Source organism: Lithobates pipiens, unplaced genomic scaffold (assembly GCF_037356315.1).
Source record: "Lithobates pipiens isolate NorthernLeopardFrog02 unplaced genomic scaffold, aLitPip1_a1.2 Scaffold_27, whole genome shotgun sequence".
NCBI lineage: Eukaryota > Metazoa > Chordata > Amphibia > Anura > Ranidae > Lithobates > Lithobates pipiens.
The window spans coordinates 194,653,136-194,675,238 of NW_027507788.1; the positions used below are offsets into that span (position 1 = coordinate 194,653,136).

The 22,103-nt window shown below is 43.3% G+C and overlaps 1 protein-coding gene across 2 annotated transcripts in view; it reads left to right on the forward strand.

The window, feature by feature from the left end:
* The window catches only part of LOC143934452 (tyrosine-protein phosphatase non-receptor type 11-like), a 229,950-nt gene that overhangs the window by 5,584 nt on the left and 202,263 nt on the right, over positions 1 to 22,103 (forward strand). Inside the window, exon 1 of one of the 2 annotated variants that reach the window (XM_077458100.1) lies at positions 7,915 to 7,970. The exons of the other annotated variant lie outside the window; for it this stretch is intronic. Within the exon in view, the coding sequence (XP_077314226.1) occupies positions 7,951 to 7,970 (20 nt within the window). The 5' untranslated portion in view covers positions 7,915 to 7,950. Of the gene's footprint in view, positions 1 to 7,914; positions 7,971 to 22,103 lie in introns of those variants that run through there. 2 annotated transcript variants of the gene reach the window in all.

Sequence of the window (22,103 nt, forward strand, 5' to 3'; positions counted from 1 at the left end):
TGCGTTTTTGATGCAGGTCCATTGACTTCTATTACATGCAAAACGCTGCATTTTGCATGGGGGGAAAAAAGGTCCACGACCCTTTCCAAAAACTCAGAGGCACAAAAATGCATTGATGTGAACATGTTCCATGTTAAAAAAAAAAAAAAAAAAAAAAAAAAAAAAATAATTTCCCTGCATTTCTGTAAAATGCAAAATGCATCAAAAAAACGCGTTAGTGTGAATCAAGCTTAAGGGTTTACAACCACTTTAACAGCATCATATAACGATTTTGTTTCTATAAAACCGGGAGGGACACAGATACAGATGCATCAAAATTTGTCTGGTTCCTGCTGCACTTGCCAGATTCCAGTCCACGTGTACCCAGATTAAAGACCAGGCCTTTTCTGGAACTTTTTGTTTAAAAGTTTAAATTCGTATATTTTTGCTAGAAAATTACTTAGAACCTCCAAACATTATTAATAATTTTTAAAAAAATTTTTTATTTAGCAGAGACCCTAGGGCAGTGATGGTGAACCTTGGCACCCCAGATGTTTTGGAACTACATTTCCCATAATGCTCATGCACTCTGCAGAATAGGTGAGCATCATGGGAAATGTAGTTCCATAACATCTGGGGTGCCAAGGTTCGCCATCACTGCCCTAGGGAATAAAATGGCAATCGTTGCAATATCGGCCAAAAATAATCGGCCCCTTAAGGCCGTGAGGCGTAAGTGAAGTTACGCGTTGCTCCGGTCCTCCAAGGGCAGTGTTGAGTGGGGGCCATCTTGCCCTCCCTTCTTGCCCGTCCCTCCAGAAAATTGGATCGTTTCCGTCTTTACCGATCTCCGGTAAGCAGGGAAGTGACTAGGAAGTGGTGGGAGGAGGGGCACCTCTAAAAGTGATCTTGTGTCAAATAAGCCATATAGACCACTTTTATTTTGTAGGCTATCAAGTTATGGTAGTTTGCTGTTGCCATAACAACGGTATTTAGCGTCAAAGTAATGATTTAAATGTACTGTGGGCGGTCGTCAAGCACTGTTAATTTTTACATCAAATTTCAATTTAGTTTTAGTTAGTCTTTTGACTAAAATGCCTTTTTAGTTTTAGTCATATTAAGTCATCTGAGTTGTTTTTGTCATATTTTAGTCGACTAAAATCTAATGGGTTTAGTTAAATCTGAATGCATTATTTCTTTAGAACTGCCGAACGTTATATGTTCCTGGAGTAAACATTGAATGTTTAGGCCTCATGCACACGAGACGCAGTTAAACGCGCGTTCAGATGCAGTTGGACAGTTTTTTCAACTGCACCTGAACTCATTCAATGTTATCCTATGTGTCCATGCACACAGTCTCGTTTTTTTGCGTTTATATGCAGTTGCGTTTAATCACGTTTTTCCAGAAGCAAAAAAATGCGTTCAGAGACAAAAATTTCTGCGTTTCAGACGCAAAACGGGGCTAAACGCGGCTAAACGCGGCTGAACGCGGCAACCGCGTTTAGCCGCGTTTGCGTTTATATGCGTTTTTAAAGGTGACCTTTTTTTTTACATTAAAAATCTCAAAAATGATTGCAAATGATGAAAAACCATTAGAAAAATATTTTAAACAATTGCAATTGCAAGTGGACAATCCACAACTTGTGGCAAGTGACGTGGCAAGTGGACAATCCACAACTTGTGGCAAGTGACATGGCAGGTGGCAAGTGATGTGGCAAGTGGACAATCCACAACTTGTGGCAAGTGACGTGGCAGGTGAAGTGGCAAGTGACGTGGAAAGTGGACAATAGACAACTTGTGGCAGGTGACGTGGCAAGTGACCTGGCAGGTGACGCGGCAAGTGACTTGGCAGGTGACGTGGCAAGTGGAAAATCAACAACTTGTGGCAGGTGACTGGCATGTGACGTGGCAAGTGGACAATCCATAACTTGTGGCAGGTGACGTGGCAAGTGACGTGGCAAGTGGACAATCCACTTGTGGCAGGTGACGTGGCAGGGGACGTGGCAAGGGACGTGGCAAGTGGACGATCCACAACTTGTGGCAGGTGATGTGGCTGGTGACGTGGCAAGTGGACAATCCACATCTTGTGTCAGGTGACGTGGCAGGTGACGTGGAAAGTGGTGTGGCAAGTGGACAATCCACAACTTGTGGCAGGTGATGTGGCTGGTGACGTGGTAAGTGGACAATCCACAACTTGTGGCAGATGGCATGGCAGGTGACGTGGAAAGTGGACAATCCACATCTTGTGGCAAGTGACGTGGCAAGTGGACAATCCACAACTTGTGGCAGGTTATGTGGCAAGTGATGTGGCAGGTGATGTGACAAGTGGACAATCCACATCTTGTGGCAAGTGACGTGGCAGGTGATGTGGCAAGTGGACAATCCACAACTTGTGGCAGGTGACGTGGCAGGTGATGTGGCAAGTGACGTGGCAGCTGACGTGGCAAGTGGACAATCCAAAACTTGTGGCAGGTGACGTGGCAAGTGACGTGGCAGGTGACGTGGCAAGTGATGTGGCAAGTGGACAATCCACAGCTTGTGGCAAGTGACGTGGCAAGTGGACAATCCACAACTTGTGGCAGGTGATGTGGCAGGTGACGTGGCAAGTGAACAATCCACAACTTGTGGCAGGTGACGTGGCAAGTGACGTGACAGGTGAAGTGGCAAGTGACGCGGCAAGTAGACAATCCACAACTTGTGGCAGGTGATGTGGCAAGTGACGTGGCAGGTGATGTGGCAAGTCACGTGGCAAGTGGACAATCCACAACTTGTGGCAGGTGATGTGGCTGGTGACGTGTCAAGTGGACAATCCACAGCTTGTGGCAGGTGGCATGGCAGATGACGTGGAAAGTGGACAATCCACATCTCGTGGCAAGTGACGTGGCAGCTGACGTGGCAAGTGACATGGCAAGTGGACAATCCAAAACTTGTGGCAGGTGACGTGGCAAGTGACGTGGCAGGTGACGTGGCAAGTGACGTGGCAAGTGGACAATCCACAACTTGTGGCAGGTGACGTGGCAGGTGACGTGGCAAGTGAACAATCCACAACTTGTGGCAGGTGATGTGGCAAGTGACGTGGCAGGTGATGTGGCAAGTGACGCGGCAAGTAGACAATCCACAACTTGTGGCAGGTGATGTGGCTGGTGACGTGGCAAGTGGACAATCCACAGCTTGTGGCAGGTGGCATGGCAGATGACGTGGAAAGTGGACAATCCACATCTCGTGGCAGGTGATGTGGCAAGTGACGTGGCAAGTGGACAATCCACAATTTGTGGCAGGTGACGTGGCAGGTGATGTGGCAAGTGGACAATCCCCAACTTGTGGCAAGTGACGTGGCAAGTGGACAATCCACAACTTGTGGCAGGTGCCGTGGCAAGTGACACGGCAAATGCAAGTGTACAACTGCTCTCTATGCTGCTGCTGCTCACTCTGATCAAAATAGCAGAAATAGTTAAAAAAAATGCTTTGAGAGCTTGGGGAGGGTCTACATGATGTTATCTTTATAAACGCGTCTAAACGCAAACGCGTCTAAACGCGTCTAAACGCGTCTAAACGCGACATGCAAACGCGGCAAAACGCGCGTTTCTAAACGCGCGTTTCAGCTTTTTTTTGACAGAGGTTTCATCTGCGTCTCGTGTGCATGAGGCCTTACTTGTTTTAATATTTATGTTATGGACATGCACTACAGACACAAATTTAGCAGTTGTGATTTCAATTCAGTTTCATTCAGTCTTTTGACTAAAATGTAATTTTAGTTTTAGTCGAATTTGTCATCTGACTGGTTTTAATCTACTCAAATCGTGTTAATTTAGTAGACGAAAATATTTTAGTAGACAAAATTAACACTGGTTAACCGCTTGACTGCGGCGTTGTAGCTATACGTCGGCTCGCGGGATCGGGATAGCAGGTGCGCGCTCACGGCAGGGGTGCTGATGCTTGTGGCCGACAGTCGTGATGACTGCCAGCCATGAGCGATCTTGAGCAGGAGGGGCAGAACAAGGAAATGTGTGTAAACGCATACTTTTCTGTTCTGAGAGGAATGACAGATAGTGTGTTCCTATTAGCTAGGAACCACAATCCATCACTTCCTCTAGTCCAGGGATCTGCAATTAGTGGACCTCCAGCTGTTGCAAAACTACAAATCCCAGCATGCCTCTGCCTCCGGGTGTCATGCTTGTGGCTGTCAGTCTTGCTATGCCTCATGGGACCTGTAGTTCTGCAACAGCTGGAGGTCCGCTAATTGCATATACCTGCTCTAGTCAGTCCACTCCCCCTACAGTTAGAATCACCTCCCAGGGAACACGGGTAACCCCTTCACTGCCAGTGACATTTTTACAGTAATCAATGCATTTTTATAGCACTGATCACTGTATAAATGCCAGTGGTCCCAAAAATGTGTCAAAATTGTCCCATGTGTCCGCCATAATGACGCAGTCACGATAAAAACCGCAGATCGCTGCCCTTAGTAGTAAAAAAAAAATAAATTAAATAAATAATAATAAAAAAAAATAATGCTATAAAACTATCCCCTGTTTTGTAGACGCTATAACTTGTACAAACTGATCAATATATGCTTATTGGGATTTTTTAAAAAAAAATTGCTTTTGAAAGGGAAAAAAAGTGGATATTTATTACAGCAAAAAAGTACAAAATATTGTTTGTTTTTTCTTTTTTTTTCTGAATTGTCGCACTTTTTTTGTTTTTGTTTATAGTGCAAACAAAAAAAAAACGCAGAGGCGATTAAATACCACCAAAAGAAAGCTCTATTGGGGGGAAGGATGTCAATTTTGTTTGGGTGCAATGTCGCACAACCGTGCAATTGTCAGTTAAAGCGATGCAATGCAGAATCGCAAAAAAAATATGTCCCGGTCATTCTGCAGCCAAATCTTCCGGGGCTGAAGTGGTTAAATGGTTAAAAAGATAGTTCACTTTTACCACAAAACGGCCTATGCAGATAAGGAACATCTGTAGATAAAACCAAACTGTGCAGCTCTGACTAAGGTTGAATGGTTACCTTTCTATAGGTGTAGGCCATTTACATACCTTATGAAGCCTGACTGGAATACTCCCAGGAGGTTGCTAAGTGAGCCTGGTCATCACTGCTCACACCTCCTCCATCACAGGAGTGAGCTCTTTCTCCGATTCAAACCCCCTCATATAATCTTTCTCATAGTGCAGTAGCTCTGAGCTCAGCATTTGAGAGCTCACTCCTGTGATGGAGGAGGTGAGCAGTGATGACTAGGCCTCACTTAGCAACGTCCTGGGAGTATTCCAGTCAGGCTTCATTAGGTATGGAAATGGCCTACACCTATAGAAAGGAAATTATTAAACTTTAGTCAGAGCTGCACGGTTTGTTTTTATCTACAGATGCCCCTTGTCTGCATAGGCAGTTTTGTGGTAAAGGTGAGCTATATATTTTATTTTTTTGAGTTCTGCCAGTGTATACAAGCATTTTGGGCCCCATTCACATTTTGCATAGTGGGAACGCACGTTCCCTCTCGCGATTCTTTGTGGGCGATTTGCACAGGATTCCACGTGTCACACCTACGGCTATGAACAAGCACCTTTTGAAAGAAATTGGATTTTGCTTGTTGAGTATCCTGGAGCTTCAAGCAGAATATCGATCGGGTGTGAACAGGATCTAGAATGTTGGGTACAGCTCCCTTAGACCCCTTTCACACTGAGGCGCTACAGCACTAATAGCGCCGGTAAAAGTCCTGCAAGCTGCATCTTTGCAGCGCTGTAGGAGTGTGTATACACCGCTCCTAAAGTGCCCCTGCCCATTGAAAAGAGTGGGGCAGCGCCGCCAAACAGTCTCTGCAGCGGTGCTTTGCGGGCAGTTTTAACCCTCTTTCGGCCACTAGTGGGGTTTAAAACCTGAATAGCGCCGATAAAACGGTAAAGCCAATGCCCCAGTGTGAAAGGACTCTTATCTATTATTTCCTACATGGAGTAGAGACCTTGCACGAACAAGTGTTAAAATGGGGTGCTTGGCGCATGTGCCCAATGGGTGCAAAAAGGCTCCACACATGGAGGTCATGAAGCTTTCATATCTTGATTTAACACAAACTCTCCGCACATTGTATAATTTTCTGTGCTGCTGAGAATCAAGCTCCTTTCTCTTGAATACCTCTGATAATCCTTTGTGGAAACATTATTAGTCTTGTGTCGCTGATCTGTGGGTTTTTAATTTTTATTTTATGGAATGTTTTTAGGTTTATTAAATTGCTTGGCAGCAGGTAAAGCATTTGGGATGATGTGGATTGAGTGGTATTCAACCCAAAAACAGACCCTTATTATGTCGGTTTACCAATTCTTTCATGTGATGTTTGTATTTCCTTTTTTAGGCTTTCGTGTCCCCCCCCCCATTTGGTAATCCAGCCAGCAAGTTTGTTTTTCACAGCACAAACTCCCAGCAGAATGTATCAGTTTACATGGATTAGTCAACCACTTAACACTGGCAGGGCTGCTTTAAATTAATTTATTTAAATTATTTTATTTATTCATGCAAAACCTATATCCCTAAAACAAAAACGTTGCTGTAAGTGTAAGTTTGGCTTACATTTGTTAGTGTATTTAAATCTTCTAGTCCTCTCACACTCCCCTCCCCTCAGGATGACAATGGTGCTGTCCAAAGGTGCCCCCTTTGCTCCTTTGTCCAGAACACTGGTCTCCGAACTGCGGCTCTTTGCTTTTTTTTTTTTTTTTCCTGCCCTTGGGGCACTATTCCATCCACTGACACCAATGATGGGCATATTTCCCCTCACTGACCCCACAAAGAGGCAAAATTGTTCCCACTGACCCCCAATGGTGGGGCACGGTTCCTTCCACTGACCCCCAATGGTGGGGCGCGGTTTTCTCACACTTGTTTCAGGGCATTTTCTACTCCCACTGCCCACAGTCCGGTCCCCCTAAAGCCTGTAGGACACCAAATTGGCCCCTTGTTTAGAAAGTTGGCAGAAATCAAACAAATACCTCCATCCAAGCTAAATGGCATGGACAGTCATCTCCCTCGACAGTTATTGTATTTTCACAGCTGGCGCTCGTGGTTGTCAAGAAACCCGGACATTGGCTGAAGCTGATTGGCTGCAGCCAATGTTTGGCAGTTATTTTTCTACCCAACTCCTTTGACAAATGTCTGTTGAAAAATCCACTATTTTCACGCCGGTTGGTGGCATCAAAGCCATCCACAGATTACATTTTGCCAATTCAGCAGGAAATAGATGGAATTCAATCCGATCCCTCTGAAATAAGTAGAATTTTTTTTTTTTTTTTTTTTCTTTCAAAATAAGAAATAATTTGTCCTTGATATTAACCCCTTGCCAGTGAATGGCTGTATAGGGGGGAGGGGGAGGGGGGGGGGGCTGTCGGCACAAATCTTGGCCATTGGAGCACAGGCAGGCTGTTCTCCCAGCACAGCCAGAAAACTATTCACTACCTGGGAATATGCTCTAAGAAGGGTGGGAGGTAAGAGAAATAAAATACTAAAAAAATCCCAACCCACCCCCCACTAAAACGGGGGAAGGAGGGTGGTGAGACGTGAATGAGTCAGCAAGAATGGTGGGAAGATCTCAATCCCCAGAACAATCCTCCAGAAAGGCCTTGCCCTCGTCCACCTATACGTACATGTTCCAATATGACCATGTTCTAGTATATTGCTCTCTCCTGTTTTGGGCAGGAAGTACTAGGACCTCCAAAGCGTTAATACTCCTCCTTTGTTGCGTCACATGGCAATGGAAGGAGGGTTGGGGTTCTTCCAGCACAATGTGATACAGGCTTTGGCGGCATTAAGCATGTGACGAAGTATTGATTTCTTATGTTTTAATGGAATTTCGGATCAATGGCGCAAGAAGTAGGCAGTATCCCCTGATATCGGGAAATCAGTAAATTGCTGGGTGACCTTTTGCACCTCAGACCAATGCTGTTTTATTTCAGGACAAGTCCAGAATCCAGGAAAGTATTTGGACAGGACAAATGGGGTGCGATGCCAGCACGTGAGTAACTTGTAATTTGGTTTCCTGCATACGCGTACATATAGAGGATTTCAAAGTGAGATGAATGATGATCCGGCATGAAGCTCCTATCTAGGTCCCTCTCCCATTTCCTAAGACAAGGCAAATCAACGTTTTCTGGAGGAGAGATTAGTAGCGAGTACATCTTAGATGGAGAAAGAGGAAGGGAACCACTGTCTTCACAATAAGATTCAAACATGGTCAAATGTCGTCTTAAGTTTGTGGGGGGGGGCAGAGGGTACGAAGAAAATGGCTGTTGTAATGCTTACTAGAAGTCTAGTCCATACCTTCCGTCCAGTTGCATATTTGCGGAGACCGAGGACCATACATCTGAAGTCAGATAGTGGGAGGTTTGAAATCAGCCTTTCTGAAGACCACAGAACGGGCCAGATGTTATATCTAGAGGGAAATAGTTGGGATTGAAAGAGAAAAAAAAAGAGTGGAGAGTGAGGCCTTTCGTTGACAAGCGACATTTCTATACAGCACTGTTCACTGCAGCAGTGTTGTGATGCGGTGGTTCATGTCCTAAACCGCTCCGCTCATGTGACCGCAAATCGCAGTGGTCGCATCACCCAAATGCCTGCCTCTGCCTCCCAGTAGAGCTGCACGATTCTGGCCAAAATGAGAATCGCATTTTTTTTTGCTTGGAATAAAAAGATCACAATTCTCGTGACGTAAAATCTTTCACATTATACAAAAAAAAAAATGGGCTAACTTTGCTGGTTATTTTTTATTTTTTCTTTCCTTAATTTTTTTAAAAAATTGCATTTGAAAGACCGCTGCGCAAATACAGTGTGACATAAAATATTGCAACAACCACCGTTTTATTCCCTACGGTGTCTAAAAAATAAAATATATATATATATATATATATATATATATATATATATATATGTATATGTATATGTATGTATGTGTATGTATGTATGTATGTGTATGTATGTATGTATGTATGTATGTATGTATGTATGTATGTATGTATGTATGTGTGTATGTGTGTATGTATGTATGTATGTATGTGTGTATGTATGTATGTGTGTATGTGTGTATGTGTGTATGTGTGTATGTGTGTATGTGTGTATGTGTGTATGTGTGTATGTGTGTATATATATGTATGTATATATGTATATATATATATGTATGTATATGTGTGTTTGGGGGTTCCAAGTAATTTTCTAGCAAACAAATAAAAATAAAACATAAATGTCAGAAAAAGCTTTAGTGTTTAAAGTGGAGGGCCACCCTGAAAAAAAAAATGACACTTTTTTTTTTTTTTTACTTGCCAGAAATGCCTGTTGCTAGGCACATCATCCTAATCTGCCTCTTCCTCCTCCGTGGAGATCTTCTGGTCTTCTCTCTTTCGTGCGGCGTCTTCTGGGTAATGGGTTGCACTGTGTTCTGGGAACTGTGTGTCCCAGAACACAGCACGCCCCACTCACAAAGCGCTGCACGACTCGCGCATGCGCAGTAGCAAACGGGCAGTGAAGCCGCAAGGCTCCACAGCCTGTTTCCCTTAGCCAAAATGGTGACGCCGGGACCCGAGACCGAGGGACTGACCAACCTCGGGTGGCCGACATCGCAGGTGCCCTGGACAGGTAAGTGTGCTTATTAAAAGTCAGCAGCTACAGTGTTTGCAGCTGCTGACTTTTTTTTAAACCGGCCCTCCTCTTTAAGTGGTTAAACCTTTTTCACTTATACAAAGTCTATTCTATAGACAAATTGTTAATGTTTATACTTAAGTTCAACTGATAAAGAATGTTGTGATTCTTGGCAGACTGCCCAGTTTTTCTCTTCCTTTCTTTTGAGGGCTGTGGCTTCAGAAGAGCAGAGGAAATTCTTTGCATAGAAAGAATTGTAAAACACTTTAGTCAAGATTGCGATAACCATTCTTGCTAATTAATTGTGCAGCTCTACCTCCCAGCATCTGGAACCTCTTAAAGGGCCGGAGGCGGGGGCGAAAGGGTTAAAATGCTTGCAATGTACATTGATCGCCAGGGGTGTTTTTTTTTTTTTTTTTTTTCTTTTCTTTTTTTCTTTTTTTTTTTTTTCTCAATAAAAGTTGAGAAGCTACTCCTTTAATATAAGCCAGCAGTCGTAGTGCGGAGCACTGGTAAAAGCCTACTGAATCCAATTGCAGTTGAACACAAAATTCAGATAAAAGTAAACAGAATGGCCTCTGACATTTCTGGGTGGCATACATTAGCTGATTGATATGACTTGTTGCCTGGAGTTGTTGTGAAGCGTCTGTCATTTCTGTTGTGTTTTGCCATTGTTTGAAATGAAGAGCTATAGTTACACAGCATCCAGCATGTTATTATGCCAGCTATGCTTCTCCCTAACCACATGATTGCATTGTATTGTGTTCTGTTATGTCGTGTATTTTTTTTATTATTTTTTTTTTTTTTAAATATCCAATAAAAAAAAAAAAAAAAAAAAAAACTTTCAGCTAGAAATTTAAAGCCTTGCGTGCACGCCAACCTGCTGGTATTCCCCTTCCCTGGAACTCAGCCAAGCAGCACTGAGGTTACCATTGATTCCAGCTGATTGGCTTTCTACAGCTTGAGGCAGCCATGTCTGTGAAGCCCATTAAAGGTAAATGGGTTTCCGGGGTCGAGCTGCTCCACGGTATCACAGGGAGCGCTGATCACAGGTTCCATCAATGTGGTCGGGGAGTTGATTGCAAGATTTGTATTTTTATTTTGCTAAAAAAACATAGTACACAGGCATCATCTTTAATAAAAAGAATAACTTCTATTCACAGAAGTACCTGACAGATGCACATTAACATAAATTCCATCCTAGATGACACTCACTCTGTCCACTGGATATAGATGACCTGATGAAGAGGGTTCGCTCTCGAAATGCGTGAGCTGTGATACACTTTGTGAAGCTGCGATTCCTTGAACTAACTTAACAAAAGGCCATCTGTATTCAGTGAAATGAGCAAGGTTCTCCTTTGAACGGAACTTGTTTTATACGCTTTTGTCACGCTGAAATCCATTATAATGACGTTTAATTAAAGACGACATATGATGCTGGTGCAAGTTTTATTTTTTCTTTAGTACTGCACAAGGATTGCCCATTCTGCAAAGAGTGCCAAGGCAGTGGATATCCTATTTTAGGGCCAGTTCACACCACAAACGCAGCCCTGGTGCGTTTCTGCATGCAAGTTTTTAATGCGTTCCGGTGAGTTTTTTTTCACTTCCCCCCCCCCCCCCCCCCCCCCTTCATCTTAAATAGGGGCATGCGGGTGGTTGTGGGAATCACTGCGACTCTTGCACCCACAGCCACCTGCATAGATGTTAACCAAGCCTTAGGGCCAGTTTACACCACAAAAACACATTTCTTTTCTTTCCTTCTTTTCTTTCCTTCTTTTCTTTCCTTTCCTTTTCTTTCCTTTCCTTTCCTTTCCTTTCCTTTCCTTTCCTTTCCTTTCCTTTCCTTTCCTTTCCTTTCCTTTCCTTTCCTTTCCTTTCCTTTCCTTTCCTTTTCTTTCCTTTTCTTTCCTTTTCTTTCCTTTTCTTTTTCTTTCCTTTTCTTTTTCTTTCCTTTTCTTTTTCTTTCCTTTTCTTTTTCTTTCCTTTTCTTTTTCTTTCCTTTTCTTTTTCTTTCCTTTTCTTTTTCTTTCCTTTTCTTTTTCTTTCCTTTCCTTCTTTTTCTTTCCTTTCCTTCTTTTTCTTTCCTTTCCTTCTTTTTCCTTTTCTTTTCTTTTCTTTTCCTTTCCTTTCTCCTGTTTTCTTTATGCTTTGCTTTGGGGCCCGTGCATTTTTTTCAAATGCAATTTTGATTAGTTGCGGTGTGTTTTTGATACATTTACCTCATTCCAGTACAGTTCAGAAAAAATGCAGTATTTTCTGCACTGGTGTGAACTAGACTATTGGCCTAAAGCCTCATACACACAATCAGATTTTCTGCTGTCAAAGCGTAAAAATTTTGTCTGAAGGGTGTGTGCGGTGAACTTGTCTTGCATACAAACAGTACACAATTGTCGGCCAACAGACACGAACATAGTGACATGCTATGTTGAATTTCAGCTCTTAAGCGCCACCCTTTGGGCACCTTCTGCTAATGTCGTGTTTGAGCATTGATTCTGATCATGCATGTACATACTTTGGACTTATATGTGACTGACTTGTGTACACACGATATGAAAATCTGACAACAGACCATTGCCGAAACTTTACTAGCCTGCCATCCAACATTTGTTGGAGCAAAGTTGGCCAACAATTGTCTGGAGAGTACCAACGGTTGGATTTTAGGCAAACAGTCTGTCATCGCACAACTCCCTGCCAAAAATCCGATCGTGTGTACGAGGCTTAAGACTGGGATGCCGTTAAAGTTCATGTGCGTGTAAAGGGAAGCACACTACTTTTGGTAATCAAGCGTATCGGGGGGGGGGGGGGGGGGGGAAACTCCTGGTTTACAATGCAGTTGGAGCTTTCTCTTATGTACAGCACGGAGCTGTGCTTGAAGTGTGCTTATTCTGCTAATTTTGGGATAGTCAACGCCATATCCGCTCAACCTGCATGGATCTATGCAAGGGCACCTAGATAACCACACACTATAATGCTGTTTTGAGGTGAGTTGCGTAAAAATGCAGACACGCTGCATTCTGCAACACATCACTGCATTGCAGCACATCCCAACACACTGCAGTGCATACAGTTTGACAATTTGTCATTTTGTGACACTTTAGCAAAATGGGGGGGGGGGGGAGCTAAAAAGGTAAATGGTGTGATGTGTTGTAACCATGCATCGCAATGGCCTTACACCGGCATGTGCGGGTTGTAGCATGTGGACTGGTGTGGATGAGCCCTTATAGAGTGCTGACACTTTATCCACAGCATTTCTCTGGGGACATTAAATCATTCACATCCATCATTTCCCCAGAAAAGCTTACAGCCCCATGTCCTTATCACCACTGCACACACCAGAGGGGACAGTTTTGGGTGGAAGCCAGTGAACGGATCAATAAGCTTTCGGCTTTTAGGAGGAAACTGGAAAGTTCACAGGAAAAGCACAGAAATGTTGAGCACATTGGAACTGCCATAGCGTGAGGCAGCGGGTGGGCACATACACCGGAGGGGTGTCCACAGTGTGCCAGGTGCTGGTTTTGTATTCTAGCTACGGGTATAACTTGTGAAAGTATTACTTGGCAGTATTTCAAATGCATTAAAGCTAATTCATTTTAACTGGTTTTTCACCAGAGACTTTTTTTTCTCTGTTTTTGCACATGTGAAAATGCACATTTAAAGATTAAAACGACATTTAAAGCTTAAATTATTTTTTTTTTTATTTTTTTTTATATTAAAATGCCAAACATGTTTATACTTGCCTAAAATGTTTTTTTGCGGAGCAGCCCCGGTCCTTTTCTGGGGTCCCCTGCCAGTGCCCCAGCCTCCTCGTCTTCAACAAGTGCCATCGCTTTCCATGGGGGTGACCAGTGCTTGCTCGTTCCTGAGCCACCCTGTCTGTGCCACCTGACCCACCTCCCGCTCGCTAAGCCCAGCATTTGATTGATGGCATGGGAGCCAATGGCTGCTATCAATCTGCCCAGGTAGGAGGCAGACAGTGGTGAGAGACGCCGCTTTCGTGCACATCGCTGGATCGGGTAAGTATGGTTGGGGGTTGAGTTTGCAGCACAGAATGCTTTTCACCTTAATGCATTGAATACCTTCAAAAAAGCCTGAAGGTCACTTTCACACATGGGGACCATTTTTCATCCATCTGTTGAGGGATGAAAAACGGACATCAATGCATCTCTATGGAAATACAAATGTAAACGGAGGATCATTTATTTACATCCACTTCTGTCAACATCCCTTTTAGATTTTTTTTTGGATCAAAGCCCTATTTTTCTTCCATTAACAATGGATTGGATGCAAGAATGTAAACAAATGGTCTGTTTTTGTGTGAAAAAATGGCTCCGGGACTCAAGCTGGTGGATGTGAAAAACTGATGACAAACTGATGTAAACTTCATCCGTTTTTTTATTTTTTCTTTAACTGATGGTAGAAACAGTCCACATGTGTGAAAGGGGCCCAAGGCTTTAGAACCACTTTAAAGTGTAAGTTCACCTTACAGAAAAAGGTGAATTTACGCCCTCGCTGACCTGGACCGTGGCAATCTCCCATTCTAAGCCCCAGTGTATGCACATCAGGGGTCCAGGGCTTAGAAATCCCCCCCGGCATCCACACGTCTTCTCCATAGCTGACAGGACAGGCAATTGCGGCTGCTGATTGGTCGGCTCTGCCCATGTGATGGCGCTGACCAATTGAAATGCTCCCAAATATCGCTCCTGATGAGGGACGTTTTGGACATTCAGCTCAGGGGGTTTCTAAGCCCCGGACTCCTTTTGCAGATATACCAGGTTGTAGCTGACCCAAGAGGGTGAGCCCTTAAGTCACCTGGATTTTGTTCCTGTGTTTATCGTCACCAAGCACTTAAAGGAGTTGTAGAGCTTTGTTTTTTTCTTTTTCTAAATAGGTTCCTTTAAGCTAGTGCATTGTTTGTTCACTTACCGTTTTTCCTTCGATTTCCCTGCTAAATGTTTGTTTTTCTTTGTCTGAATTTCTACTTCCAGTTTCTCCTCAGTAAACTTCACACCATCATCCGAGTGGTGTTTAGTCAGCCAGAGCAGCTTACTGAGGAGGGACAGGAAGTGAGAAATTCAGACAGAAAACAAAGAAAAAAAAAACCTTTAGAAGGGAAAAGGTAAGTGAACCAACAATGCACTAGCTTAAAGGAACCTATGTGATAATTAAAGGGGTTGTAAAGGTTTGTTTTTTATTTTCTAAATAAGACTTTGGTTGGATTGATTATTTTTATGTATTCTTGGGACTTGGCACACTCGTTTTTTGGGATCGTTTGTATATCATTTCAACTTTTCTTTTTATTTTTTTATACTTTTCATTTTTGGTAATGGAGTATCACGGTTTATGTATCACTTTTGAACCTTTATATCAAGTTCATATTTATTTCCCAACCTAGTGAGGTTTGCACCACTGGTTTATGCACATTGGTGTTTTATTAGGATTGCACTTTTATTAGTCACTATAGAGGCACATAGCACCTAACAAGGGAACAGGGTCTGTCACTTTTCATTTTATATAGGTAACAACATTTACCCTTATACTTGCACTATTATGCAGCTATACCAAGGCTTAGAACAGGAGCTTGCCGCAGTCCAGGTCAGCGCGACCGGGAGGTTGGGTGACGAAGGGGGTCCTGTGTAGGTTCACCTTACAGATATTTCTGTAAAGGTGAACTTGCCATTTAAGTTTAATCTTTATTTTATATTTTCTGAACGCAAAGACCCTGGAGGGTAAACTGATGGTAGTTGCAATTTTTTTTTTTTCACATATTAGTGCGTATATTTATCAAGGCCGTGTTTTCAGTAAAAAAAATAAAAATAAATAAAATACGTTAAGGGTAATTTTGGTGCATACAAACACAATACATTCCAATTTGGAAAAAAATATAAAAGATGAGGTTGTGATGCGTAAATAAATGGATACCACACATGTCAAGCCCTAAAATGACATGGGCCTAGAAAACGAGGACAAATTTAAAGCCAACCATACATGGTTCAGGTTCAGCAGGGACCGGACAAATTTCGATCCATGTATGGGCAGGCTGGTTGATCAATAAGCGACTTATGAACTTATCCTTCTATTTTTTTTTTTTTTTTTTCTCGTCTCCTAAACTTGGCAGGGGAAGAGGGGGGAGGAGGGTGTTTCTGTGTCCTGACTGGGGAAAGTGCAGGTTTACTGGTAACATTCGCTGACCCAGAGCAAGTATGAACATCAGAAATGCATATTTTTTTCCAGGTCGGTAAGCCCTCATTCACAAGGCCAAATCAGCAGCCATGGTGCATCATGTATCTTGTGAAAACCTGTGGCTGAGCACTTGGGGTGTGCGGACAGAACCCCCCCCCCCAGGAAGCCTGTACAAAGCACTCACTGTATTGAAGCCAGAGGGTTGTCTTGGCCCTGGTAACTCACATTTGCAGAAGGGAAGGGAGGTTTTCTTTAAGGGCCTGTTTACACCAGGTGCAGTGGGACCAGTGGCGGCTGTGCAACCGAACTGAAAGATTCTGAAACAAAATCGTATGCAGCCACTGTGCCCCATCAATTGTAGCCTTTGTGCCAATAATATGCAGCCACTGTGCCACTCGCCGGCCTGACACTTACCCCATCGTAGTGGTGAGTCAGGCAGCGAGCTGTGGGACGGGTAGCGTGGGTCAGGCGATGGCTCCTGTGTCCTCCTTTTGTCTCCTCTTCCTGTTCTGCTAGACAGCCAATGGGATCGACTCTGCCTTCAGCCAATCGGGTGACCGGTATTAGATCCGCACCTCCTGATTGCCAGAGAGGCGGTTCAGTGTTGGCAAAGCAAATATTCATTTGCTTTGCTAACACAACTGGATGGACTGCGAGCGCAATGCTCTGCGCTCACAGTTCACCTTTTTTGAAGCCTATTGGAGCCTATGGTTCTAATCAGGTGCTCAAAAAAAATAAAAACCCAGCTGCTGCAATTCAGGCCCCAGCGTCCGAAAAGGGGCTGGACACATGAATAGAAGGGGGCTTCAGTGGCCATGGATAGATTCATGCAATGTATGAATCTATCCATTCTAAATACAGGGGGTGGCTGGAGAGAGGGCGGCACCTGTGCGCCTTTTTAATGGACGCCCCGCCACTGAGTGGGACTGCGCTGGGCATCTATTTCAGGGAAGTTAAAATGCCTTGTCTTCTACCAGGCCAGGTCATACCACTGCATTATGGTGTGTAAAACCTTTTTTCAATGCAGCACAGTGCGACACAATCCACTGCCACACCACACTCCAGCCAGTGAAAATTACACTTTTTGTCATTTCAGTAAAGTTTTTGCTTTGAGAAAAAATAAATAAAAACTGTGCCATTCACTGTGACTGGCATATCGGTACTGCTGACTTCCTACCACACAGTTGCTTGGTTGAGTGGGCCCTTGGATCATTATCACATGGGCATTTTGTTAGTCCTTTTTGACCCAAGATTAGACTTGTCAAAATACATATTTCAACGTATCCCTCTACTTACATGTGGGTCAGTTCAGGTTTGTTAGACCAAACACAATAGGTTTGCACCCTAACCGTATGTGGTGGTGAGCAGCTGCGTCGGCTAACAAGAATGCTCAGGGGGCAGAAAAGGTCTTGGCTACCATCAGAAAATGCCAAAGCTTTGCCTTTCCTGGGACTTGGCTATGATGGGGAAGGTTTGGGGGCACCTAGGGAGCGCATGCACTTCATACTTGCAGTAGTGTGCTCCCCTCCCTGGTGACAGTCTCTTTAAGGCTTTTAAGATCTGTAGACGTGAGCGCAAAGGCTGAGCCTGTCCGCGGCTGAATATTCCTCGGATAGTTGGAAGTGTGGTGGCTCGTGCCAGGGTAAATATTTGGCAGCTGTTGCAGGGAGTTGGAAATCTAATTGCAGAGCTAAGCTGATGTTGGCTGCAGAATGGATATAAGGAAATGCATTATGTCTGTTTTTTCGGGTGGATTGCGATCCTACATCAGCTGCTTGTAATGAGCTTTCTCTTAAATTGCATTAGTGAGTATCATACTTCTCAAAACAATTGGTAATTATTGTGGCTAATGGGCTAAGCATCCTTGCAGTGATGAACTAACTTTTCCAGCATGAAATCCCAGGCTGTATTTGTAAATGTCTGCGTATTGTGCATTGTATATGATCCACCCAGTAGCTGTGACAGTGCAGTGTACATAATAACAGAAAATATCATTTTGTAAGGGCTTAAATACACCTTGCAAAGCAAATTATGTGATTTTATCTCCGTGCAGTGGGCTCATGTTGCCAACACAAGTTTGGAACTCTTAGATTCGATGTCAAACATCCCCCCCCCCCATATCTCTTAAAGGAGACTTGTGTGTAATCTAAAAAAAGTGTGTGTGTGTGTATATACATACATACATACATACATACATACATACATACATACATACATACATACATACACTATATGTGTGTATGTATGTATGTATGCACCCTGTCTCGACAAGCTCGTGTGCAAAAGCGAATGCATAAATGAGTAGCGCCCACATTTGAAACCGGTGTTCAAACCACACGTGCGAGGTATCGCTGCGATCGTTAGAGCGAGAGCAACAATTCTAGCCCTAGACCTCCTCTGTAACTCAAAGCTGGTAACTGGTTTACATTTTTAAATATTGCCTATGGTGATTTTAAGGGTAAAATTGTCGCCATTCCATGAATAATTTTGAAGAGTGACATGTTGAGAATCGGTTTACTTGGCATAACATTATCTTTAACAATATAAAAAAAATTGGGCTAACTTTACTGTTTTTTTTTTTTTTTTTTTACCACTTCCCACCCGGCCAATGCACATATACGGCCGGGTGGGAGCCGCCTACTCCTGATAGGACGTTCAGGAACGTCATTCAGGAGTAGCGGGATCGCGCGCGCGCCCGCGCAGCGGCGCGATCCCGATGCGCCCGTGTCACCCGGACACGGCGCATCTCAGATCGGCAGGAGGGCTCTGTGATTGGCCCTCCTGATCACATGATGGCCGTGTCCAATCACGGCCGTCATGTGATGTAAACAAACAGCCGGTTGCTAGGCAATCGGCTCCTCCTCTCCTCACACAGAAGTCATCGCTGTGGAGAGGAGAGCAGATCGCTGCAGCCGGCTGCTGATCAGTGAGTATGAGCTGTTTTTTACAGCTTTTTACTCACTGATCACCAGTCTAGTGTACACAGTAAACACACCACACAGTAAACACATCACACAGTATAAACACAATGTCCCCACACATGTCCCCAAAACATACATGTCCCCAAATAATAAAAACACATGTCCCTAATAATAAAAACATGTCCCCCACATATGTCCCACTAAAATCACATGTCCCAATGATTATCTGCACACATATGTACGTGATCACCTGCACACATATGTACATGATCATTTGCGTACATATGTCCGTGATCACACAAACCAATTATTATACACTTAACGGATTTTTTTTTACCAAAAACATGTAGCAGAATACATTTTGGCTTAAATTTATGACAAAATTTGATTTTATTGGATTTTTATTGAAGTAGAAAAAAGAAAATATTGTTTTTTTTTTCCAAATTTCCGCTTTTTTGCGCTTATATCGCAAAAAATAAAAAACGGAGTCGTGAATAAATACCACCAAAATAAAGCTCTATTTGTGCGAACAAAATGATAAAAATTTCATTTGGGTACAGTGTAGCATGACCGCGCAATTGTCACTGAAAGCGCTAGAGCGCTGAAAGCTGAAAATTGGGCTGGGAAGGAAGGGGGCGAAAGTGCCCTGTATTGAAGTGGTTAAAGTGCGCTCTAGGGTGTTGGAACTCCCCAAATTCATTTCTTTAAGTGTGAGCATTTGGAATTATGAATATATGCGAGTGACACCCACAGAGTCTTGCACGTGGCTTCAGTGACCAGCTACAAACAAGCCGCTGCAACCACAGAGGTGTGTGCTGTCACTTTCACTTTTTAGTGTAAGTTGGGCAGAGATTGGTTTCCGGGCTGCTGAGCCACATGTTTACCACCTATCTGTGGGTGCCTGGCCTTAACTTGGACAAGTAAAGCTACACACAATAAGGAAATTAGGCGTCCGTCTGTTTATTTTCTATTTTTTTCCTTTAAAGTTTCACAGCACTGCACCGTAAAAACAATCATAACGGTTGTTCAGGTGCTACAAAACCCCCCGCCCCCCCCCCCCCGCCACCCTACGATTGGCAAGAGGGAGAAGGAATCAGTCCATGCCGGACATCTCTGATCTTTCGGAGGCCGGGTGCAATGTTTTGACGTCGCAAAAGGGATGTTTCTCATTCCTTGTAATAGGAATGAAAATGTTAAAAAAAAAAAATATATATTTTTAAGTAAATAAAGAAAATGGAAAAAAAAAAAAAATTTAAAGCGCCCCGTGCTTGCGTACATATGTAAACGCCGTTCAAACCACACATGTGAAGTATCGCCGCAAATGTTAGCGTGAGAGCAATAATTCTAGCACTAGACCTCCTCCGAAACTCTAAATAGGTAACCTGTAAAAAAAATTGTAAAGCATCATCTATGGGGATTTTTAAGTACCGAAGTTTGGCGCCATTTCACGAGTGTACATAATTTCAAAGTGTGACATGTTGGGTATCTATTTACTTAGCGTAATATCACCTTTTAAATTTATGCAAAAGAACTGGGCTAACACTTTACGGGGTTTTTTTTGGGGGGAAAAACAATAGTTACGACCACCATTTTATTCCCTAGCGTCTCTGCTAAAGAAAAAAACCTAATATTTGGGGTTTCTGATTTGATACACGTAGGAGAGAAGTGTCAGAATTGGCCCAAGTAATTTAAGTCGAAATGTTTGGTAGATTGTTTCTGATCGTGCAACCTTTCGTCTCCAATTTTTCTTGTATGAAAACCGTACACGTTAAACAAATTGTTCATTCTGCTCACCTATGAGAGAAATTTTGCAAACGAAAATTTCTGAAGGTCAAAACGCCAAAGTCTGAATCTGATGTTGACATGATATGCAAATCACACTAGTGCGATGCGGGAACCAGCACGATTCCAGCGTCGGTTCCCATATAGCGCCTCTCCTCTTGTGCGAACCACTACAGGTGTCGTTAACACCCCTAGTTTAGTTTACAGATCGCAGTGTGAACTGTGAACTCGCTCAGGAATCGGATTGCATAGGGGAGAACATCCTTGTGATCTGATTCTAGTGCGGGGAAAAGCAAGTCCCTGCACTATTTTGTGTGCGAATCCCAATGCGAGTTCAGCCATACAACTGTGGCTGAACTCGCATTGCTCAGAGATCTCATGTGATCGGCACCAGTGGTGCGAATTACATGCGATCTGAGATTGCACTAATGTGGACCCAGGCTTAAGGTAATATTGGTGTGTATGTGAATCAAATGCCCCGTACACACGGTCAGACTTTCCGATGGGAAATGTTTGATGTGAGCTTGTTGTCGTAAAGTCGGACTGTGTGTATGCTCCATCGAACATTTGCTGTTGGAATTTCCAGCCACAAATGTTTGAGAGCAGGTTCTTAAGTTTTCCGCCAACTTCACTTTCTTGTCAGAAATTCCAATCATGTGTACACAAGTCCGTTGCATAAGTTTCACGCATGCTTGGAATTGAGCAGAAGGAGCCGCATTGGTTGTTGAACTTCCTTTTTCTCAGCTTGTCTTACGTCTTGTACATCACTGCGTTCTTGACGTTCGGAATTTTGGGATAACATTTGTGTGACCGTGTGTATGCAAGACAAGTTTGAGCCAACATCCTTCGCAAAAAATAAAAATAAAAAATGCAGTTTTGTTGTTGGAAAATCCGTTTGCGTGTACACGGCTTTACAGTGAACATCTTTTTGGTCTGCTTAATAATGTACAGTGCACCCGGGAAGTATTCACATCTCTTCACTTTTTTTTTCCACATTTTTTCCACATTTTTTCCACATTTTGTACCCCATAAATTCCGGATGCACTATATTTCACATTTTGGGGTGTGTGTATATGTAGTTGATTTAAAAAGAAAAACGCCGATCTGAAATTCAGATCTGCTCCTGTCTTCTGTACACCTCCATTGTTATCTCAAGGAGTCCGTTTAGCCGACAGCTATGCTATCTGTGTCTATAGCGGCAGGCAGTACGGCTCGGGATCGAGCCAGCAGGTGTTGCGCCATAGGAATCCGTCTCCTATGGTGCCTCACTGAGAAGAGGAGGAGCCAGGAGTGCTGACGGAGGACCCCAGAAGAGGAAGATCAAAGCTAATCTGTGCAACTCTGTTGTACAGAGCAGGCAAGTATAACCTGTTTGTTATAAAAAATTAAAAAACCTTTTAAGGCCCCTTACACATGAAGCATTTGCAAGCATTTTTTTAATGTCTTCCAAACACAGACCATAAAAAGCACCAATGAGACTAGTTCACACTTTTGGATTTCAGTTTGCTGACAAAAGTACTATAGGCTGAATTGTTATGTAACATGACTCTGGGCAAAAAATTAAAGTTAGTGTTACTAAACCCCAGACCCTGCATTTACTGTATCTGGTCTCCCACAGTACACAGAACAGGGAC